Source organism: Megascapheus bottae, chromosome 9 (genome assembly GCF_031878675.1).
Source record: "Megascapheus bottae isolate mThoBot1 chromosome 9, mThoBot2.hap1, whole genome shotgun sequence".
NCBI classification, from domain to species: Eukaryota; Metazoa; Chordata; class Mammalia; order Rodentia; family Geomyidae; genus Megascapheus; species Megascapheus bottae.
Window position 1 is genome coordinate 66,595,802 of NC_143517.1, and position 22,920 is coordinate 66,618,721.

The 22,920-nt window shown below is 56.2% G+C and overlaps 1 protein-coding gene across 1 annotated transcript in view; it reads right to left on the reverse strand.

The window, feature by feature from the left end:
- Ago2 (argonaute RISC catalytic component 2) overlaps positions 1–21,428 on the reverse strand; it is a 67,055-nt gene extending 45,627 nt beyond the window's left edge. Inside the window, exon 1 of the mRNA XM_090339460.1 lies at positions 21,285–21,428. Coding sequence (XP_090195586.1) covers positions 21,285–21,306 — 22 coding nt within the window. The 5' untranslated portion in view covers positions 21,307–21,428. The remainder of the gene's footprint in view (positions 1–21,284) is intronic.
- Between the last annotated feature and the right edge of the window lie 1,492 nt (positions 21,429–22,920).

Sequence of the window (22,920 nt, forward strand, 5' to 3'; positions counted from 1 at the left end):
CTGCAACGACTCGTGCCCTGCATGTGAGCTAGCACGCAGGCATCCAACCACATGCACAGGAGCCTGCACTTACGGCTCAGGTTAACTACAGAACGTGCAGCCCCACTGCCTCACTCCCTTCTGGGCAAACTCCACTGCCGTGGAGAGCAGGCCCTCTGAACCAATCTCCCCTCACACTGGGAGAGCGGGGATCGACCTGGGCCCCAGGGGCAGAATGACTCCTGCACAGCGCGGGTCCCACAGCTTGTGAGAGGGCAAGTTCCGTACCCCACCTGTCCTCCAGGAGAGCACACGCATGCACACGCACACACATGAACGTGAGCGGTAAAGCAAAGGATTGATAAGCACCCTGATGACAATCAAGCCACGATTGTCCGCTTTACTCTTTATGATTCTATTTTTTAGAAATGCTAACCTACTATTAGAAAAATGGCAGCCAGCCCATGAAGAGAAGTCCCTGAGACTCCTATCTCCAAGTAACCACCAAAAGGCCACTGAGGAAAAGAGCACTGAGGAAAAACAAAAACAAAAAAACACACTCGGGGGCAGTGCCCAGGTGTGAGCTCAAGCCCTAGGACTTATAGGAGGGAAGGAGGGATGGAGGGAGGGAGGATGCTAAAAGCAGAGAAAAGGAAGATGGATCCACTAGTCTGCCCCCACTCACTGGTGGCATCTCCTCTGCTACCCTGAAGGTTTGTGCCACCATTTTCTTCTACCTCCATGACCCTACAATCCATAAGAGTCTTATCTCCAATTAACTCCCCCCCCCCCAAAAAAAAGGAAGAGAAAGTGGGAGAAAAATGTAGGGGGGTAACAATGTTCAAGAAGAAATATACTCACTACCTTACTAGGAAAGCACAAGCCCTCTGTACATCACCCTGCCAATAAAATACAACTAAAAACAAAAAACAACCAAACACTGGTCAGCAATGGAGCTGTGGCCCAAAGGGTAGCGCTCCAGCCTGAAGCACAAAATGCTCAGGGACAGCGCCCGGCCTCCAGGTTCACGCCCTAAGAGTGGAGGGTGGACACCCCCTCATGTCATCACCTCCAAGTGCAGGCCGCTGTGGGTATGCTCCATCCACAGCCCTTCTCGGGTGTCACCTCTGCACCTCTCAGGGGACTGGTGGGGCAGGTGGCCACCCGGGCCTGGTGCCTCCGGGAGCAGGATGGCTGGGGCATGCGTGCCATTGCTGTGTCCTGGACTGGCCCCTCTCACTTCGTGGGACATGCTGTGGCGGCTGGCTTCCATGGACACAGGCTGTCAGGAGCCCCCTGGCCACGGCACAGGAGTGCTTGTTCCCGTCCCCCGGGGCTTGCACAAGCACGTGCCCAACTCTGCCCACCCCCCCTTGTGGAACCCCAGCCGCCCAAGGCAGCAGCCACCAACCCACTGAGGCCCACCTGTCCGGATACAGGACCAGCCATGCCAAGCTGCCCAGACACCCACGGGGGCCACAAAGACCAGACGCAGCAACACGTGTGGTCTTAAGCCAGTCTTGAGAAGCACAGGAAATGAGGCAATGGAAAATCCCCACAGGAGGGACACACGTGCGCCCCACAAAGGTCACCAGGCACTCCACTCGCTTTCACCTCTAACAAACCACACTGAAACCAGAGAATGGCTCATGCGCCCACTAGCACAACAAGTGGTTTTTCCAACCAAGCACAAAGAAAAGGACATCTCTGAGCCCCCCAGGGAAGCCTGAATCCCCACTGTCTGTGGTGCGGCACTCTCAGACGCACACACAGACTCATGCCTACAGACGCCGGGCCACACCCTGCAGGGGACTGAGCGGGCCTCACCCCGACACGACCTGAGGCCAATATCATAATAAACCATGCTGACGTGGCAGCTGCGCTCATGGTGGTACATTTTAAGCGTAGAGAAGTGAACATGTTTCCAGAGGAACATGGAAGTGTTTTAATCCGCCCGAGGTCAGCTGGGAGATTCTGAGCCCAGGGAGGGCCCAGGACACCCTCAGAGGGCATTTTCAGTGCAGGCTGGCCTATTGCTGGGCGCGTACAGCTCTGCCCCGGGTGCGTGGGGGGGGGGGCGCGGCAGGACACGGGACACGCTGCGACAATGCTTGACAATGCTTCACACACTTTACACAGGGCCACAGGGAAGAAAGAGCAGCGCACGACTGTCGTCCTGACCCGGCTTTAAGGCACAGCTAATTAACAACCTCATAATTATGAACACAAAGTACGCCCAATGGCAAATGAGCGGCGAAGCAGAGGGTGCATCTACCCGGCCGTGTACACGAGGACCGTGCTGGCATCAGGCGGAGACATGAACTGACTTGAAAACATGGCAGGGGAAGCCACAGAATGCCACAGGAAGCGTCCACAAATAGGCACTGCTGGCTGGGCTAGGCACAGGGTCTCCACCCAGGGAGGGGTCACACACACCATGGGGAAGGGACCGGGTGGCACCTGTCTGTGCTCTGTGGGTGACAGGTGCACACCCAACATCTAAACACTGGCTGTGGTAGGCAGAGTCCCCAGCAGTCTCCACTTGATGGGAGACACTCCCCTGTGGCCTCAATAGAGAATCCACACTGCTCCACCTTGAGAAAACAAAGCTGTGGCTTTTTCAGACTGGACAGAAGGAAAATCCAGGGATGGGACATTTCCAGTCAGGCATCAGTGGCTCACGCCTGTGACCCCAACTACTCAGGAGGCTGAGATCTGAGGATCTGTGAGACTTATCTTCAATTAACCATCAAAACGCCTAAAGTGGAGGCTGGGAGTTTGGCCTAGTGGTAGAGTACTTGCCTAGCATGCCCAAAGACGTGGGTTTGATTCCTCAGTACCACATTCATAGAAAAGGCCGGAGGTGATGCTTCCCGTTGGTTGCCATTTCAAGCCCAGTGTCACCCCGGCCTCCCAGCCCTCTGTACCTGCAAGTGGTGTCAGAAGGCCAGTTTTTGTGGCACGGTGGTCACAGCCCTGGAACTCCTCTCCTAGGAAAAGCAGCAAGGGGCCAGGAGTGTGGCCTAGTGGTAGAGTGCTTGCCTAGCATGCATGAAGACCCAGTTTCAACTCCTTGGTACCACGTACAGAGAAAAAAGCCAGAAATGGTGCTGTGGCTCAGGCGGGTAGAGCTCTAGACTTGAGAAAGTCTGGGTGCTCAAGCTGAGTTCAAGCCCCAGGACAAGAAAGAAAGGAAGAAAAGAAAGAAAGAAAGAAAGAAAGAAAGAAAGAAAGAAAGAAAGAAAGAAAGAAAGAAAGAAAGAAAGAAAGGAGGGAGGGAGGGAGGGAAGGAGAGAGTGAGAGAGAGAGAGACAGACAGACAGACAGAGATAGTGAGGGAAGGGGGGAAGGAAGGAAGGAAGGAAGGAAGGAAGGAAGGAAGGAAGGAAGGAAGGGAGGAAGGGAGGGAAAAGAAAAGAGAGAGAAAAGAAAAATGCAGCAAGCAACACCGCCCCCCTTGACCTCAGGGCCCTCAGGAACCCCAGCCGGCAGCTTGGTCTACGTACAGCACCAATCCTGTGCCCCCAGACCCCTGAGCCGCCAGGGCCTGGGCACATAGCCAACCCAGCCTCTCATTCCTTCAGCCCATAGCGCTGAGGACAGGGCAGGGGCGGAGGCCCCGCCTGTCATCCGATCCCAGCTGGCAACATCCCTGGCCAAGAAAACCACTGCTCCCTGGGCTGGGCCCCACCGCCTGAGCTTCTGAGGTTTGTGGACCTCGATCCTCTATGCCTGGAAAAGCCATGCGTGTCAGTCAGCAGAGAGCCAGACAAAGAGAAAGAGGGGGGGCTGCCTGCCCACCCACTCCCTCCCGCTCCTCCCAGGAGCCTCACACAGCCACCTGCTGGGCTAACATGGCACCTGAATGGGTTCTGCAGGAGCGCCCACAGCTGGGTACAAGCTCTCCCACACCGCGGTCTTAACATCTCAGCTCCACGGCTGGGGCGCCCAGCCCTTACATCCATGTGCCTCTCCAACAGCAGGCAGCGGTGTGGGGCTGGGGTGACAGGCAGAGTGGCGGAAACTCAGGGCACCAGGAGGTAGGGCAGAGCTGTGGCCAGGTTTAACACGAGGCATGGGGAAGGGACCGGGCAGCCACCTGCTGTGTGAGGCGGAGGACGGTATCTATTTATAGGAGACAGGCTCTGAGCAGGTCACAGAGGCGCTTCAGTATGGCCACACCAGCTTCTGCCTCCCCCAACCAGTCACCAGGACCAGACAAAGGGCGAGGGCTCCACAGGGCGAGGTGGAAGGGAAGAGGAGGTAGGTAGCAGAGTGCAGGGAGGGCCGGGCACCAGGCCTGACAAGAGATGGTGAGTGCTGTCCTCACTCCTGGGCTGGGCCTATGGGACACAGCAGCTTCACTCCAGCACCGAGGCCAGGTTGGGGGGGGGGGGGGGGGCTGGCGGCTCTGTGGTGAGTGAAGGAGCTGTGAGCAAGGCGCTTCATTTGCATTGCACTTCAAATGAGGCTTGGTCCGGAAGCCAGGTTTGCCAGCGCACACAAAAAAACATGGAGCACAGCAGGACCTCTGTGCAACAGGAGTGGCAGGCATTTCCAGACAGCACCCACGTGACATGCGTGTGCATTACGAGAAAGAAATGGCACCCACGCGCTGGGAAAGGCAGTGTGCATCAACTTAATCACAGAGGCTCCGCACAACTCAGCAGAGGCTGTGGGCCACTAGAGCTGGGGGCACAGCCCAGTCTTGGGGTGGGGGTTGTCTTCTCCCACAGCTCCCCAGGCTCGAGTTCCTCCCCACGCTTCCTCCCAGCCACTTCCACAGGGAAGCAGAGACTCCAAATCAGGCGAAAGCCTTCTCAGCTTGGCTCAGACACAGCTCGGCTGGGGAATGTGGTACAGGGGACAGCGGTGTGATCCCCCAAACTGCTTAAAAATAAAGTGCAAGGGGCTGGAAATGTGACTTACTGGTAGAATGGTTGGCTAGCATTCCTGGGTTCAATTCCTAAATTCCGTGTTAACAGAAAAGCCAAAAGTGGTGACTCAAGTGATAAAGTGCTAGCCTTGCACAAAAGCAGCTCAGGGACAGTGCCCAGGCCCTGAGTTCAAGCCCCAGGACTGGCAAGATAGATAGATAGATAGATAGATAGATAGATAGATAGATAGATAGATAGATAGATGGATGGATGGATGGATGGATGGATGGATGGATGGATGGATGGATGGTGTGATTCTATGTCCTCATGGACTATCTGGCAGAATTTAAGATGGTTCTAGTCCAGTTCTTGAAGTGTACTGTGAATTTCAGGGGTTCCCCGAGATCTAACTAGTTGTGTTGGACCTGGCCAACAACTGGGCTTAAGGCTACGTACACTGGCAGAATGGGGTAAGCTACTCTACTGTATTCTCAGCCACTGGACCTGACCCCATGGAAAGGGAAAAAAAAAATCAGCTTTGCTAGGCACAGTGTGGCACAGGCCCATAATTCCAGCATTCTGAAGACACAGGCAGGAGGTTCTTGCGACTAAAGCTAGTGTAGGTTACATAGGAAGTTCAAGGCCATTCTGAGAGAGAGATATATATACACACTGCCTTTTTCTGTGGGAGGCAGGCGTGGGCAGCACTGTTCTCAAAAGTGAAATGAGCAACCCACCACTTCAGAAAAAAAACAGCGCAAGTATGTGTGGCAACTAACAAAATCCAAGCTTTAACATGAAAATTAGAATCGAACATTTGAAAGCCAAAAACAAAAAACTATGTAGGTTTTCTTTTGCTTGTTTGTTTTTGCCAGTCCTGGGCTTGAGCTCTGTCCTTGGGATTTCTCTAGCGCTACTACCACTTGACCACAGCACCATTTCTAGCTTTTTTCTGTGTATGTGGTACTAAGGAATCGAACCTGGGTTTTTGTGCATGCTAAGCAAGCACTCTGCCACAAGGCCAAACTCCCAGCCCCCAGTTTTTATGAAATGAAAAAGCTTGCAAAGCCTGGTGGCTCACGCCTGTAATCCTAGCTATTCTGGAGGCTGAGATCTGAGGATCAAGTTCAAGGCCAGCCCAGGCACAAAAGGACCTGAAAGTCTTATCTCCAATTAACCCCAAGAAAATGGGAAGTGGGGCTTGGCTCAAGGGTAGGGCAGTAGCCTTGAGCTGAAGAGCTGAGATCAAGTCCTATGACCCACCAAAAATAAAAAAAAAGCTTCCAAATACACACACTTTGAAGAGACCGGTAGCGGTGTTGGAGAGCAGGGGGAGCTTTTGAGTATTCTAAGCATTCCTTATCTGACACTGTCAAGAGAAGGATTTCAGACTTGCCAATAGGCATGCGCAGTGGTTAATAATGTGCCACAGGGATACAATCTATTCCTATTTTATAGGAATCTTGCACAAACTAAGGTAATTTTACGCAGTATTTTTAGTGTGTGCTGCAGCTTGACTACAACCTGCCGCGTGGCCAGGTGTGGAATTCTCCATTGTGTCCGTGCTCCATGAACTGCAGACTCTGGAGATGTCTGCCTTTAAGATTTCCAGGATAGGGGCATTTGGTTTATTTTTCTGTTTTTGATGTTGTAGCCAGAAAAGTATCCACAACCACCTGAAAAGGCTTCTAAAGTCATTCTCCCTTCAAACAACATGTGTGAGGCCAGGTTTTCCTTTGTGTCCTTTAAACAGAAGGTAGCCTTGTGGCTGGTCAAAGAACCCCTTCTCACTCCTGTTAGAACTAGCCTTAGGAGAGCCATAAGATACATAAACACTGCTTTGTTTGTTTGTTCATTTATTTATGGTGGGTCACAGGACTTAAACTGGGTCTGGGCGCTGTCCCTGAGCTCTTCAGCTCCAGGCTACCACCTACCCTTGAGCCAAGCCCCACTTTCCGTTCTCCAGAGGTTAACTGGAAATAAGAGTCTCAGGTCCTTTTGTGCCCAGGCTGGCTTTGAACCTTGAGTCTCAAATCTTAGCCTCCTGGGTAACTACGATAACAGGCGTGAGCCACTGCACCCAGCCTACTCTTTTGTTTTTTTTAGGGAAAAAAAATGTAATACACACTGGCCTGATTTTCATTCTATTAATGCCTTGGAGGGTGTCTGGGGTCTGTTGTTTGTTTATTCACAGACTGTCTCCAGATAGAGGCCAAGCTAACAGCCTCAACTCGAGATCTTCCTGCCTCCGTGCCGGGTGCTGGGATCAGATGGCAGACCCTCACGGGTAGTCCAGGCTGGCTTCAAATGTTCTTTTTCTTCGGCTCAGGTTTAATATATCTAATGCAGTAAGTACTGTCAAGACATGACTCACAAGTGAAATGATGGAAGACTGCAGAGCTCCGAGCACGCAGCACGTAACAACTGCAGCCTGAGCATGGACGGTCAGATGAGAACAGGCACCAGCCTGGTCCAGCTACCACCCAGTAGGGAGGGGCCGGAACAGTTGGCTATTTTCCCACTATTACCCACACGTCGTGGACAGGCAGGCGGGCCCCGGCAACTGTGCACAGGCTGACCACTCGGAATCCTGGGCTCTAGTCACCAAGGCACACATCCTGACACACCTTTTTTTTTTTTAATAGAAATTTGGCAACTTGTCATGTTGCCTCCAACTTTCTCCACCTACTTCATTTTAAACAATTATTTACTAAGCACTTGATTCAAAAGATAGCAAACACCACTGGCTTCCAAACACACGAAATGACAGCAGGGGAAAGAGCTGAGCAAACAGATGCCTCTCCACGGGTAAGGGTGAAAGGGTGAAAGGTGGAAGACCCGCTACCTCTTACCAGGTGAGTGCATCACCCGAACACCAGGCCACTCTGCTCTGATGGAAACCACAGCCGCCTGCCTGCCTTCCCCTTAAAGTTTAACCCTTGGAAAAAGGAGCTGAGCTGGAGGGAAGGCTCATGGGTGAGCCCTGGCCTTTAAGGCAGGGTCCCTGGGTTTGTTTGTCCTGTGCTCTGGGTCCTGATGTCCCTTAGCCTTTTTCCCTCGAGGCTGGTGATCTACTCACTGCTTGAGCCACGGCTCCACTTCTAGGTGGTTAACTGGAGATAAGAGTCCTGTGGACTTTCCCTGCGTAGGCTGGCATTGAACCTCGATCCTCAGGTCCCAGCCTCCTGAGTAGCTAGGACTACAGGTGTGCCTGGTAAGGCCCTGGATTAGACCCCCCAGCATGGTTCTGGCTGTGCCCCTCCAAGGGTGCACAAGCAGAGGCAAGCCTACTTGAGATGGGTGGTGACACCTGACAGCAGAGGGCCCAACCGGGTACCTGTCCACTCTCATCCTGGTCCCAGCCATCCGCTTCGGTGCCTCTTGGCTCTGGCGCAAAGGAGGGAAATGACAGAAGCTGGACAGGGGTTTCGGAGGGCCTATGAAATGGTGGCAGACATCACCAGAGGGACACAGCTTGAGAGGCCCACAGGAAGCCTCGTGGCTAGCGGGGACCCCAGTGAGTGTGCTTGCAGAAATCCAGTTAAGAACAATGCCAAGCCAGAGTGAAGCCCAAGTCCATTCATTTACTCAGAAGCGCATCCCCCTCCTGTCCCCAAATCCACTCAGCCAATTGTTCTCTAATTAAATGCTGGAAAATCCAAAACCCACTAAGTTTCACATCCATTTTTTCCCCTTTTTTTCCTTTATGAAGTTTGCGCTATCTCAAAGAATCCTCTCATAAAGTTCTGGATGTCTGTGCAGAGTCCTGACTCTGGTACCGGTCTTGAGTGCGACCCAGACAGAACCCAGCCTGTCACCAGCTGAGGCCCTGGGCATTGGAGAGGGGTCTGCAGGCCTGTCTGCTCTGCCTGCTTTCATTACGCCTGCCTAAGAAGCGCCCTCAACTCTCCCTCTCTCTCCGTCAAGGTCTGGCTTGAATTAAAAGACACGATGGATTTCAGCACTCGAGTATCTGCTCTGCTTCTTCTATGACCTTGTTTACAAAACAGCTTTGACAATGTCTGAGCAAACAGGGACAAAATGACTTGGAAAAACAAAAGCTATGGGTCCACGTCTAACCAGAGCATTAGGTGAGAAACAGGAACCTTGCAGGCTCCTCCATATCAGCTTGCCAGCTCACATACTTAGAACACAAAAGAAAATGCAGCCCAGGGCACACTCTGTGCCACAGGCTGTCTCGGTGGGGTTTGTCTAGGGGCACTGCCCCACAGTCCAACCAAAGATGGGACTCACAGGGACCCTTGGCCACTTCCCTGTCACTCCCTGCCACCTCCAAGTAGAATGACAGCAACACAGGGCAACAGCTGCGTCCTCACAAGTCCATTCACATAGTAACTGCAGAGATGACCACTCTCCTATAGTAACTATGTAGCTAACACAGTCAGACTGACAATGACAATGATTTGATACAAACAGATGTAACTTTCTGTCACAGAAACAATGCAGGACTGTTGTTGATAGTTCTGCATTAGCATGCAATAACAATCAAGGATTGTGAGGGGCACCATTAGAACCACACTAGTGAGAGAGGAGGGAGGGAGGGAGAGGTGGAGGAAGGGAAGCTGAGCCCCTCCTGGCTACCTGCCCTGGGCTGGACTCTAGCCAGCAGTGACTGACTACACAAGAAGCCCACATGCCGTGGCATCCTGCTCTAATACTAAGCATGTGCCTCCCCTCCTGAGCACACGCTGGTGTCAGCTCCCCATGCTCCCACGATGCTCCACTCTCCACTGCTGGCCACATCAAGACCAGGCCCACAGCCTAGCATGGCTCACCCTGATTCCTCTTAAGAGCTCCATTTTTACAAGTCTCTCAGTGGAGAACTGTGGCACAATCACCAGAGTACCCCTTGCACCCCACCATGTGGCTCTCACAGTTTTCACTCTAAAAATTACTGCAAACCTGGTTCCCTTGGGGAAAATAGCACTGCGATAGGCTTTAGTGGTCAAGTGCTTGCTTACCATGCATGAAGCCCTGGGTTCCATTCCTCAGTACCACATACACAGAAAAAGCCAGAAGTGGTGCTGTGCCTCAAGAGGTACAACACTAGCCTTGAGAAAGCTCAAGGACTGTACCCAGGCCCTGAGTTCAAGCCCTAGTACTGGCAAAAATAAGAGAAAGATCCCAGGTGAAAAGGAAAGCATGACCAATGTTTTTAACATATACCTACATACAGAAAAATGCCTGCCAGTAAATATGGACATATGAAGCTCTTTTTCTTTTTTTGGTCCATCCCAGGACTTGAACTCTGGGCCTGGGCACTGTCTCTGAGCTCTTCAGGTCAAGGCTAGAGCTCTATCACCACAGCACCACTTCTGGTTTTCTGGAAGTTAACTGGAGATAAAAAAAAAAAGTCTTTCGTGCACGAGCTGGCTTTGAACCTTAATCCTCAGATCTGAGCCTCATGAATAGCTAGGATTACAGGTATGAGCCACCAACGCTCAGCTTCAAAGTTATATTTTATAAATATTAATACATTTTAATGGCGATTTTGTTTCTTCTTATTTACCTATCTTCTAAGTCCTCTGAGAATGAGTATGTGATTTTTTTTTTTAACCATGAGAAACAGTTTGTAAGGAAGAAAAGGAGAAATAGGAAAAGAAAGGGAGGGGGAGGGGAGGAGAGAAGAGAGGAGGGAAGACTCGGGAGGTTCTGAATCAGAGGCAACTGAGCTGTGTGCACACGCAGGCACTGGTAAGTGAGCTCTGCTGGGCACGCCTGTGGAGGTGTGAGAGCCCTCCCTGCAGATAACACCCTGGCATTTTACCCAGGGCTGCTGGGCCTTATCAATGCCACGCACAGCTCTCGCCATCCTGACTGCACTCACAGGGTACGTGGCCCTCAGCAGCCAGTGTTGCTAAGCTTCATCCAGGCTCTGCCGCTCTGTCTAGCACATCCTTGGTAGCCAGCCCGTGGTTCTGGCAATTCTAACCTGCAGTGGGCACAGTGTACAGAGTCAGGAGCCTAGTGAGCTGTTCTGATGTCAAGGCAGCTCAGGGGGGCACCTCGCCATCTACTGGGGCCACTGACTGCCACCCACAAACGCTGTGCCAAGCCTGCAGCACGCAGGACACAAGGTGCCTGTGGGGTCAGGGAGAAGGGAGCAGGGGAAGAGGCCTCAAGGCCAGGGCAGGCCAGAGCCCTGGGCCAAGAGAACCCCCACAGCTGTGTGCCAGCCATCCTGATGGGTAGAAGAGAAAGGTCCAGGTCTATGCAACCTAGGAACTGGCAGGAAGCAGACAGCGCTGGGTGCACTCAGCAGACGGGAAGGCTGGCAATCCTAAAACTCCTTCACGGGCACGGGTTAAATAAGCCGGCAAACGGGGTTCAGGCAATGGTAGTCAGACTGTCCACTGTCTGGTGAAGAAATTACTAACTGGGGGAAGGGCTAAGTCAAATGAGCACTGTAGCTGGCTCTGAATTGCAAGCGGTATTGCAAACCCACGGCTTTTAAAATAATGAATACAGAAGGTGAGCACAGATGCTGGTGTACATGTGTACGTGTGTGCGGACATTCGTGGGCACACACACATGCACGCACATGCTCACGCGTACACACACACACACACACACACACACTCCTGGCTGTGTCCGTGAGGACCAGTAGAACAAGTCAGCAGCAATGCGCACCCTGGCCCGGATGGGTAGAACAGCCCTGCAGCGGTGCCATCCTGGGCCAGTGGCGCCTGGCTTCCAAGCCCATTCTCTGCAACCAGACCCGCCAGGGAAACCGCCCCACAGCGGCATGGAGGAGCCAGGCCAGACGACAAGGTGCTCCCACGCGAGGTCACCAGACAAAGGCGGTGGGCCACTGTCAGGCTCACATGTGCCCTGCTGGAGAGGGTTCAGGAGTGGACACAGAATAGTCAAGAAAACAGACACTGGTCTGACTCACAGCCCAAACTGCAAGCAAGGTCGGATCCCTGGCTCAAAGAGAACTTCTGGTGTCGAGCCATGACATTAGAGGGGCCTCCTGGACCCCCAACTACTCTGCCCACTTTCCTATTAAGGCTGAAATCATTTCAGTCAAAAAGAGCAGTTAGGGGGTGTAATAATTTATGCAGGACTCTAGGCATCAACCCAGTGAGAGCTAGTAAGGAGAGGAACAGAAAGGCACAATGCCTCTGTATTATCAACACGAATTCCAGAAAATAGAAATGAGCCTTTTTCTGTTTTGCTGCTTTTCTTTTCTTTTCGTGGTTTGTTCATTTGTCCGTCTTTGCAAATGTAAGAAGCAGCGCAGAAACAGAGAAACCAGGGTAAGCAAATGGAGCAGACACCGTGTGGAACATGCACTATACAAGATGAAAGGCAAAAGCGAGAGCCAGGGAAGGGTGACACTGCTCAAAGAGGGATGTAAGCCGGGTGCGGTGGCTCACGCCTGTCATTCTAGCTACTCAGGAGACTAAGATCTGAGGATCACGGTTCAAAACCAGCCTGGCCACCGTCTGTGAACCTCTGATCTCCAATTAACTACCAGAAAAGGGGTGGGGGGAGGGGAAGAGGATTCAGCCATTTCTCAACAACTTAGATTTAACATCCAACAGGCAGAAAAGCTATGTCCATGTAATCACACCCAGATGTGTTATTAACAGCCAAAAGAAAGAAAACTCAATCAGATGAATGAATAAACTATGATACATCTATACAATGAAATATTACTAGGCCAAAGAAAAAGTTTAGCTGGGTCCGGTGGCTCACACCTGTAATCCTTGCTACTCAGGAAGCTGAGATCTGAGGATTGTGGGACTAAAGTCCATGAGACTCTTAGTTCCAACTAACCACTAGAAAACCAGAAATGGCACTGTAGCTCAATGGGTAGAGCAATAACCTTGAGCTGAAGAGCTCAGGAACAGCACCCAGGCCCAGAGTCCAAGCCCCACAACTGACCCACCCCCCAAAAAAAGTTTAGACCTGGGGACACAAGGGTCCACCTGTGGTGACCAGCATTAGGGGGCCTGAGACCACAGGACTGGTTCAGGCCAGCCTGGGCTGCATAGCAGGGCGCTGCTGAGGGACAAGGGAAAAAAGGAAGGCAAAATGAAGTTCCCACACAGAGTAAAACGTGAACCCTGAGTACCCATTGCTAAGCGGATGCGGTCCAGCACAAGAAGTCACAGGCTATGCTGGGAACAAAGACCAAGAGGCCAGCAGAGTGGCAGAGCCTACGGGCAGAGCCTCCCGGGCCCAGGGCAGGTGAGGGACAGCTGGGCGCCAGCCAAGGGGAGCTCAAAGCGCCTGCTCACTCACTTCTAGGTGCTGTTACGTGAGGTTCACCTTCTGAAACTGACCATTTTTCTTCTCTCTGTTAACAACACACCACCACTGGACCACAACCATGCTAACAAGGTGCACAGAGCCAAGAGTGCCGCTGGGTCAGACTGGAGGTCAGGACTGTCCCCAGGGGCTGTGTCCCTAGAGGCCAGCACGGATCATCTGCCTCAGCACCCAGGTCGAGGTCACGACTTTAGGACCTTTGACACTTGTCATTCCATAACCTGCAGTGGAGTTATACCTGGTGCCCTGGGCACAGCCATGGAGCCGTGTCTTGCTGGCCACAACTTCAACCTCACCCCGTGAATGGCTGCAAGGAGCAGTCTTATACCCAGGGTCCTGCCGGCTGCTGAGCTCCATTCTCCAGCACCATCTCAGGAGAGAGGGGCCCTAGAAAGAGATGACTCAGTGGGTCGAACCACACATCCCCTGGGGACCAGCTCAGTTTGTGCCCTGTTCATACAGCGCTGCAGAAGCTCTGGACAGCACTTCTATTTACTTTGTAGCATTTACTGGGGTACAGAACTGTGCCCCAAGACATCCATGTTTCCTTGAATCATCTCCAGGACCTCGGCTGAGGTGGGGGCTCATCAACTCCCTAGATTCCCTTATCCTGGAGGACCCAGAGGCTTGGGGATCACAACCTCAGAAAGAAGGGTAGAAGTAGAGGGAGGGGTCGCTGCCAAGAGTCTGGGACTGGAACTTTTTTTTTTCTTTGGTGGGTCATGGGACTTGAACTCCGGGCCTGGGAGCTGTCCTGCAGCTCTGCAGCTCAAGGTTACCACCCTACCCTTGAGCCACAACCCCACTTCCCAGTTTTCTAGAGGTTAATTGGAGATAAAAGTCTCATGTCCTGTGGTGTCTGGGCTGGCTTTGAACCTTGATCCTCAGATCTCAGCCTCCTGAGTAGCTAGGATTACAGGCGTGAGCTACCACGCTCAGCTGGGACTAGAACTTTTCTCTTCCCCCGGACTTCTAAGAATCAGCTGAAGTTTATCCTGTCTTCTGTACCAGGCTGTCCACCCCGATGGCCGCTTCCTACAGCCCCACTAGCCAGCTCTGCCTCCGTGTCCACAGGCCTCTGGCTCCCCCTCTGCCCTACAGGGTGGGCCCGGGCTAGGCCCCCCACCTTTCCTTGCAGCTCCCCACACACTTGCACTCCCACAGTGGTCCTGCTTTGACCACTCCCTACCCCTCCTGCCTCAACACAGATCCAAACCAAATGTGACAGGGGCGGGGGTCAAGGGCAGGGGAGGGCAAGGCATCCAGCAGCCCGACCTCAAGTCTGTGCCCAAGGCCCCCGGTGTGCAGCATGCGATGCATGCAACAGCAAACCCAGCCTGGGAGGAGGATGGGCAGATTCCACCCACAGCGTGTGCTGGATGGCCCTGGGTACAGAGGGAGGGTCACAGATCCACACCTGTCCTCTCCTGTGGTGGTTATTTCCTGGCACATCTGTGGACACAGGACAGGACTGGGATCTGAACGAAGCCACAGGGAATGGTGGATGAGTAGGGCTCAAGAAGGAACAAGACAACCCTGCAGAGGAGCTGGCCACCCTGGCTGGATGGGGCGCCAATGATGGTCCCCACACTGGCACCACGGCGGCTCCATCCCTCTTCCCGGCAGGGCTGGGGCCTCCACTCTAACCCCTTTGATTTATTTAACCAGGTGGCTGCTAGTCCTGGCTCCCCCTCAGGAGCCTCCCTGCAGCGAATTCTCAGCTCAGCTTCCAGCCCCGGCTCCCACTCCCTCCCCCTCCCCCGCTCGCGGCTCCCACTCCCCACCCTGGCTCCCGTTCCCCACCCCTCCACCCCACTCCAGCCTGCCTGCTGGGCTGGCCCCGCTCAGCCCTTAGCTCTCACCCAGGTGGGCTTTCCTCTGCACAGCCTTCCTTCCCTGGGGATTCCAGCCAGAACCCCCACCGGCCACCTGCATGGCTTTCTTGCTGCAGTTCTACTGCCAGGTCCTAGGATGGCTAGTGGCGTCCATGAGGTCTTCCCGTGCTCCAGAACATTCCCAAGGCAAGACGAAGCGCAGCAGCGCAGCCAAAGAAGGGCCTGGCCAGGACAGAGCCTCGCCCACCTGCCTCTGCTCACTGCAGCTGCCTTGCAAGCACACATGCCCGCCGCTCGGGCAGCTGGAGGAGCCCCGCCTCATCTCAGAAAGCCTCATCTCAGAAAGCGTGCCAGGCCAGACCACAGCTCCAGCCAGCATCACCATACACCACAGCCTGACATCCTGTCGCAGTCTGCATGACAGGGAGCCAAGGCCTGGGCCAGAGACCCACTCTCTGCAGTCAGGCTTCCCAACCCAGCCGCAGACGCCAGCACGGAGTGAACATTACCAGCACAGACATGGTTTCCTCTGCTCCTTCTCCTTCCCTGTCGCAAAGACCCACAGGTCTACACACCAAGGGAGAGGAAGAGTGCCCGCCCGCCTGTCTGCTGCACAATTCCAGGCCCGTGGCGACTGCTCCTCATCATGCCAAAGCCCCACCTCCACGAGCATGCACCTTCAACCAGGGCACAGGGATCCCGGAGGAAGTGGGGTACCCAGTCCTATGCCAGGGCCAACCACCACCCCGTAAGACCTCACAGCATTACCCCCAGCTTTCGCCTTTGCCTTCTCCCCACTTACTGCTATTACTCCTTTGTTCCCACAAAAAAGTAAATACATGATGTCACCACTTGCCAGCTCTGAGGCCTGGGCCATCACCACCTCCAGGAGCCTTGCTGTCTCCTCGTTCTCCGCTCTGCCCCTTGCAGGTCTAAGGCCAGGGTCAGGAGACAGCAAGGCTTCAAGGACTCTAGAATACCAAGTGCGCCACCATCACGTAGACCAACAGCACGTACCCTACTCACACCAGCGCCACCCCTGTGTTTGTTTGGTGCAGGAACATGGGCTGAAGGGCTTGACTGCAGCCAAGCCTAAGAGGGAGCCAAGTGAAGCACGCGGAGGGTCCTCAGCCCCCGAGCTCCAGTACCCTGGTGCGAGCTCTGCCACCCACACAAACATGACACTGAAGGCCAAGTAACTCTTACCTTTTGGTAGACTTAAAGTCCCAGGGGCCACCTTCTCCACACCAATTCCCAGCACACCCAGCAATTCAGAGCAGAGGCTGGGAATGTGGCTTAGTGGTAGAGTACTTGCCCAGCATGCATGAAGTCCTGGGTTCAATTCCTTAGCACCATATCAATAGAAAAAACCAGAAATTTGGCCAAGAAAGTGACTTAGAGATACAGTGCTTGCCGAACATACATGAAGCCCTGGGTTTGATTCCTTAGCACCACAAACACAGAGAAAAGCTGGAAGTGGCGCTGTGGCTCACGTGGCAGAGCATTAACTTGAGCAAAAATTGTCCAAGGACAGTGTCTATCCCTAAGCTCAAGCACTAGCTTGAATAGCAAAAAAAAAAAAAAGGAAAGAAAAGAAAGGAAGGAAGAAAAGAAAAAAAGCCAGAAGTGGAACTATGGCTCAAGTGGTAGAGTACTAATCTAGCCTTGAGCACAAACAGGCTCAGGGACAGTGACAGTGCCCACGCACTGAGTTCAAGCCCCAGGACTGGCATAAATAAATGGAAGAAGAATCCAGAGCAGAAACGATATAGGACACTACAAAGGCGTGTCCTGGGCCCCTGCAGTAGGATTCCCAGGCAACATTCCCAGGACTATCAAGCCCCAGCCAGGCTCAGCCTGGGCCTCTGAGTGCACACACAGCTGTCCTGCCACGGGGTCCCTGAGCCCCAGCTCCGCCTCTGTCTAGCCTTGGTAGTCTTTGGATGGTGCCCTCAGCACCCAAACCCCACTACACCCCAGCCCCAAGCCTACCCAGAGCCTGTGAGCCTGTCACCAACTATGTCAATGACACACCCTAAGTACTTACTTCTACCATGACCCCGAAGTCAACAGATCAAATGTGCCCTCGAAAGAGGGTGGCATGGCAGCACTGGCACTGCCAGATTCCAACTCCAACAGTGCTTGCTTCCTTTATGTGGTGGGGTGTTGGTGAGATCTCCCCCACCCTATAGAGTAAGCTGGGCTCTGTTCACCCCACACCCATGGGAGGAGGGAACACACTATTATCACCTGTACTTTCCAGGTAGGGAGCAGAGGCCAGAGGTCCACTACTTACCCAAGGCACAGAGCTGGCAAGAAGCCTGGGGCCTGGACTCAACGTCCGCCTAGGGACACTGAGTCATCAGCTCACTGTCACCCAAGTGCAAAGAAGAAAGGCAGAGTGCTGCCCTCAGAGAAGGGACCAATGGGGCCCTGCCCTCCAATCAAAGCTCCCGCCAGACCAGGGCCATTTATTCTTCCCACTCCCATTCTTCTCCATCTGCCCCCCGCACATGCAAACACACGCACACACACACAACCCCCACCACACCACACCTGCAATGCTGTGAGTTTTCTGGAATGTGTCTGATCTGACCACTTGGCACCCCGCATGGCTGTGGTGCAGAGGCACCTTCCTGTTTCTGCTTTCCTATGCTCAGAAACCAGAGGAGGGTCTCACCTGGGGTAGGCTGGCTTTGGGGGGGTCCCAAGCCCTCTCCCTATACAATCAGCACCATCCAGTTGCCCCAGCCCTGGCTCCTCTGGACCCTCCACAGTGGGGTCCACCCAAAGACAGCCCACGCCCACCTCCAGGAGCAGGCACAACCTGACAGTACGACACACTAACCCACGCAGCTCCATCCCAGAGGAGCAAACATTTGAGGGCGAAGCCCTGGCAGCCGGGGTGGGCACCTGCATCCAGAGCAGGGAGGGTCGCATACGGCGGTCCAGCAGCTCTCATGGACACACCCAAGAAATGCGATGAGACCTCAGTACCCACTTTGACACATTACAGAAAATGCTGCAGGCCCACAGTGTTGTCAGCTGGGGAACAAGCTGAGCCCTCCTGTCTCTGCCCAGACTCAAGAAATCTCCTCTGCAATGCTCTCAAGACCAAACAGTGAAACGTATAGCTCTCCATTAGCCTATAGCCACAAGCAGAAAGGTTAGGGTAGCGCCCACCTCACAGCACCCAGCTCTTCCAGGGCAACAAGACAATGATGACTCACACAGAGGACAAATGCCCACACCACAAGTGGACAAGGACAGGGTGGGACCTGATGACCTTGAGGAACACTACAAATGACCCTTCTTCATCCAGCATGCCCACCTATATTCTCTTTGTGTGTGCACACACGCACGAGCACCAACTGAACTTGAATTTAAGCCCTGAGCGCTGTCCCTGAGCTATTTTGCTCTAGTCTTAGGGCTCTACCACTTGAGCCACAACTGGCTTTGAAACCCAATCCTCAGATCTCAGTTCCTGGGTAGCTAGGGTTACAGGCATGAGCCACAGACATCAGGCCGGGGAAGACTTCTCTGGACATGGATGGGCTGCTCTCCAGACTGTGACCGCATTCTTCAGCGAACTACTTAAAGAGCACAATGTGGCCTCAGACCCCACGAAGATCTCAGCAAGACCCTAATGGTGGCTGTCCCGTGTCAGAGACCATTAAGCGGAGGGCCTGCAGGCCCAGCTGTGTGTGGCACTGGCGTGGGCACTGGATGGGTCCACAGTGAGGATCAGCGAGACTCAGGGAGCCAAGAACAAAGAGTGGCCCCAAGTTCATCAAGGTTCCTGGAGACGAGGGGGAATGGAGATGACAGGACTTCACAGCAAGACCTCCAGAAGTAGCAGGCCACAGCTGTGGTACCAAGCGTGGGTGGGTGCCAGCAGTCCTCAACATGGCTGCGATAGGGGGCCCAAGAGGGGCAGGGCTACGTGCACCATTGGCAGTAGCAGATAAGAGAAGGGTGGGGTGGCGGGCCAGAACCTGCTCTCCCCCCTCCCACCTGAGCCTGAACATCTCAAATCAATAACCACTGACACCCACGAAGGTCAACAGAAATACTGGGCCGGGGGTGTAGCTCACTAGTCACTGATACAAGACAGCATTAGGGTGACACTCACAGGCAGGGCACTTGCCCAGCATGCACAAGACCCTGGGTTCCACCCCTAGCATCAATGCAATTCTTTGGAGCCAAGGCTTTTCGAATGTCTTCATACTTCAGTTCTTCCCACAGGTGTATGGGGTAGGGTGCGCTGCCTGGCTTGTCCTCAGGAGGGACAGGTAAGGTGCTAGGCTCTCAAAGACAACCCTGCTTCCACAACTGGTCTGGAAGTGTGACACCCCCTCCCCACAGAGGTTACTTTGTAGCAAATGGGAGGTATACAGGAGTCCCAGCCAGCAAAATCCTCAGACACCAACCAGTGCTAGGAGAAAGTCACCCCCTAGATACAGTATTAGTTCTGTTAGAGAGACAAACAAACAAACAACAATCTCAGCTCTCAGCAAATGTAAAACTCATCTACCTCAAACCACTACCTCTTCTGAATAGTTCAGGAAAATGAGATAGGCACGGATTCCCCGTGTGGGACCCGTCTTCTAACAGCCAGCATACACCACCCATAGGGAACACAGCCATCTCCGTGTGTAATTGGCTTTGTAAACTGCTCACTCAGTATTATTGGAAGTATTTGTAACTTCTACGATTCTGGTCCAATGTCTTCTCGTTATTCTAAATTAGGAATGCAATCATAACCTCATTCCAAAAGCTCCTTTTAAACAAAATGAAAAGCCTCGGTGAAGCGTCAAACCGAGCTGTGCCTGGACCTTACCACTAGACCTCCCTCCTACCCCTGAACCTTGGGTGGCTTCCATCTGCCACGAGCCAGGGCTCCTCCCGAGGGCACTCTGGCCTTGGCCTCGAAGGGTCTGCCCTCACCAGGCTTGCACCACTGCAGCCATTTCCCAAGCACGCAATGGCCAGAAATGACCTGGAGACGCTTTCCCAGGGACCGGGCCGGGGCGGGGCGGGGCGGGGCTGCGGCGGCACCATCCACACCACAGGCGACACGCCAAAACAAAGCTCCCCGGCCGCAGCCGGCCCCGCTCCGCGAGACCCCACAGGTATCTGTCTGTAGGTCAAGGTCAAGCGAGGCTGGCGGCCCCTTCGCCCCGCTCCGGCCGGGCTCCTCCGGCGCCCGCGGCGGCCGCAGGCTCCACACACAAAGCCCGGAGGGAAGCTCCACCTCCCTCGCGCTTCCCCACTTTCTCGGAGGGTCTGGAAACTCGCTCTCGGGCTGGGCTCCCAGGCCGCCCGGCCTCGGCGGGCGGCGTCCGCCTGCGGCGGGCGTGGGCCCCTCCCGAGCGCGGCGAACGCGCCCTTTCCCAGCCCTCGAGGCTTTAAAAGTTGGTCCGAGAGCCCGGGGAGGAAGACCGGGAATCCCCGGGCTGAGACGCGGGGCCCGGCTGCTCCGGGGAGGCCTGCAGACCCGAGCGGGGACCGGATCGGGGGCCGCGGGGCCCCGCGCTCCGGGCGGGGAGGCGGGCGCGCCGGCGACTCCCGCGGCGGCCTGGAGCCTGGCGGACAAAGGGGGCTGCGGCGGCGGAGTCCCGGCCGCGGGGAGCCACGTGCCGGGCGGGAGCGGGCGAGGCGCCGGGCGCGGGCCGTCGCCCGCCGCTCCCACGACTCGGGGGAGCGGGGACGCGAACGGCGCTAAGTTTTCTGGAACTTTTCCAGAGACAGAGGCGGCCGGCAGGCAGGGCGCTCCCGAAGCCCGCCGGGACGAGGACCGCGTGTCTGGGAGGCACCCCAGGCCCGCGCGGGCCGGGGCTCGAGCCGGGGCCCCTCCGCCGCCGCCGCCGCCGCGCGGGCGCTCCTGGACTTCCCCTCCGAGCGGGCCCGGGAAGGGCGCGCGGCGGGCGGAAAGCGGCGCCGAGCGCCCCGGCTCGCGCCCTCGCCCACCCCGGCTCGGCGCCCCCGGCCCGGCCCCCCACCCCCACCCCCCGGGCCCGGGAAGGCGAGGCCGCGCCAGGCGGGCCTCGGGCCTACACGCACCGCGCCGGCTCGGCCGTGCTGCCGCCGGGCCCCGGGCTGGGACGCGAGCCCGAGGCGCCAAGAGGGCCCAGGCCGCGCGGGAAGCCCGGGCCACTCCGGACACCGGGCAGCCGGGGCTGCGCTCCACGGCGGGGCGGAGGAGGCGACACACCCGGCGCCCGCGATCCCCGCAGCCCCGGGCGCCGACCCCCCACCCCGACCCCGGGAACGCGGCCCGGGCGCGAGCACTCACCGGGGCCGGCTCCCGAGTACATGGTGGCGCCGCCGAGGGGCTCCGGGGCCGAGGGGCGGCCGCGCGCGCGCCACGGGCCCCGACGCCGCGAGCCGCGAGGGAGCCGCCGGCCGCACGATCCGCCCCGGCGCGGCCGCCTCGCCAAACAGGTTTACCCGACGCGGCCGGGGCGGCGGGCGGAGGCGGCGGCGGGCGGCGCGGAGGGGGAGGGGAGGAGGGAGGCGGCCGCGGAGGAGGGGCGCCGCGAAGGGGGGGAGCCAGGAGGGAGGAGGCGGGCGGGAGCCGGGAGGGGAGGGGGCGGAGGGAGGGAGGGAAGGAGGGAGGCGGCGCGCCCTGGAGGGGCGGGGCGTGCGATCGGAGCCCCGGGGCGCGGGTGGGGGCGGGGACCGGGCGGGACGCGAGGGGGCCGGGGCCGCGCCGCCCGGTTTCCCGCCGCCCAGGCCGCGCGGGTGGGGCGGGTGGGGCGAGCGGGGCTGCGGGCGTGGGAGCCGCGTCCTGCGGCGGCGCTGCCCTGAAGTTATGAACGAGGCTTGGCCGTGGGGCGCCCGCCCCTCCCCCTCCGCCCGGGCTGGAACTGAGCACGCCCGGCCCTCGCGCAGGGCCACAACGCCATCTCCTGGCGCGGCCGGGAACCCATCTAAAAAGTGCGGACGGTTTTCCCAAGTTCCGCAGCTAGCAGACATCGCCGCCAACCGAGGCGGCCCTGGGCGCTCGGGCCCGCGCCCCGCTCTGCTGGGGCGCCCTCCTCCGACCCCTCACGCCAGGGCCCCTGGAGGCCGCCTGCTCGTCCGCCTAGGCCAGAGACTGGTGGCGTCCTGCTTTCCCGCTGCGCTCCGCTCCTGTGAGCCTGCAGCATCCCCTTGCAGGGCGCGGCCGAGACACCGACAGGGCCCCGCTCAGGCGTCCGCAGCCTGTCCTCGACGGGCCTCCGAACGCGGCATCTGGTCGTGCCAGCCGGCCTCCCTGCGCTCCGGCCTCCCAGGGAGGCTGGGCCGCCAGCAGCGGTACGAGCCCCGCGCTCCAGTTCTTCGGAAGGGGTTTCCCGGCCCAGGGCGCGTGTGTGGACTGGACTCGGCAAGGAAGCCGGCAGCCCTGCCCTTCTCAGCAGTTCTGTCTATGGAAGCCACTCCCAGAGCTGTGTGCGGGAGCGGTGGTGTGGCGAACGCCTCAAACCCCACCCTGCAGGAGACCCCATCTCCAACCCGCGAAAGTAAAGCCACATCGTAACCCAGTGCTAGGGGCTAAAAAACGCACAGAAGCAGGGAGGTGCAGACTGCTGTCAGGCATAGACATCTAGGGCCAAGAGGGGCAAAGCTGACCTCTGCAGAAGGGCGAGCCACCAGCCCACGTCCAGCCCGAGTCAGCCAGGCCGCTCCCGCCTCACCCCTGACCCAGCAGGCCCCACCCCTGCTCCGGCAGGCTGAGCTCAGGTTCACAATCCGCAAAAGATGTGCCTTAATTAACGGGAAACTTTTCAGAGAAACAGTTCTCCCAAGATGGACAGAGAGGAAGCAACCTTACTTGGATGGAAAAGAGGTTTTTTCTCATGCTGTGTTGTGGAGATGGGCTCTCCTAGTCCATCACACCAGGACATCCAGCCCTTTTAAGCCCATTGCAGGTGAACGGCTGGTCTGCA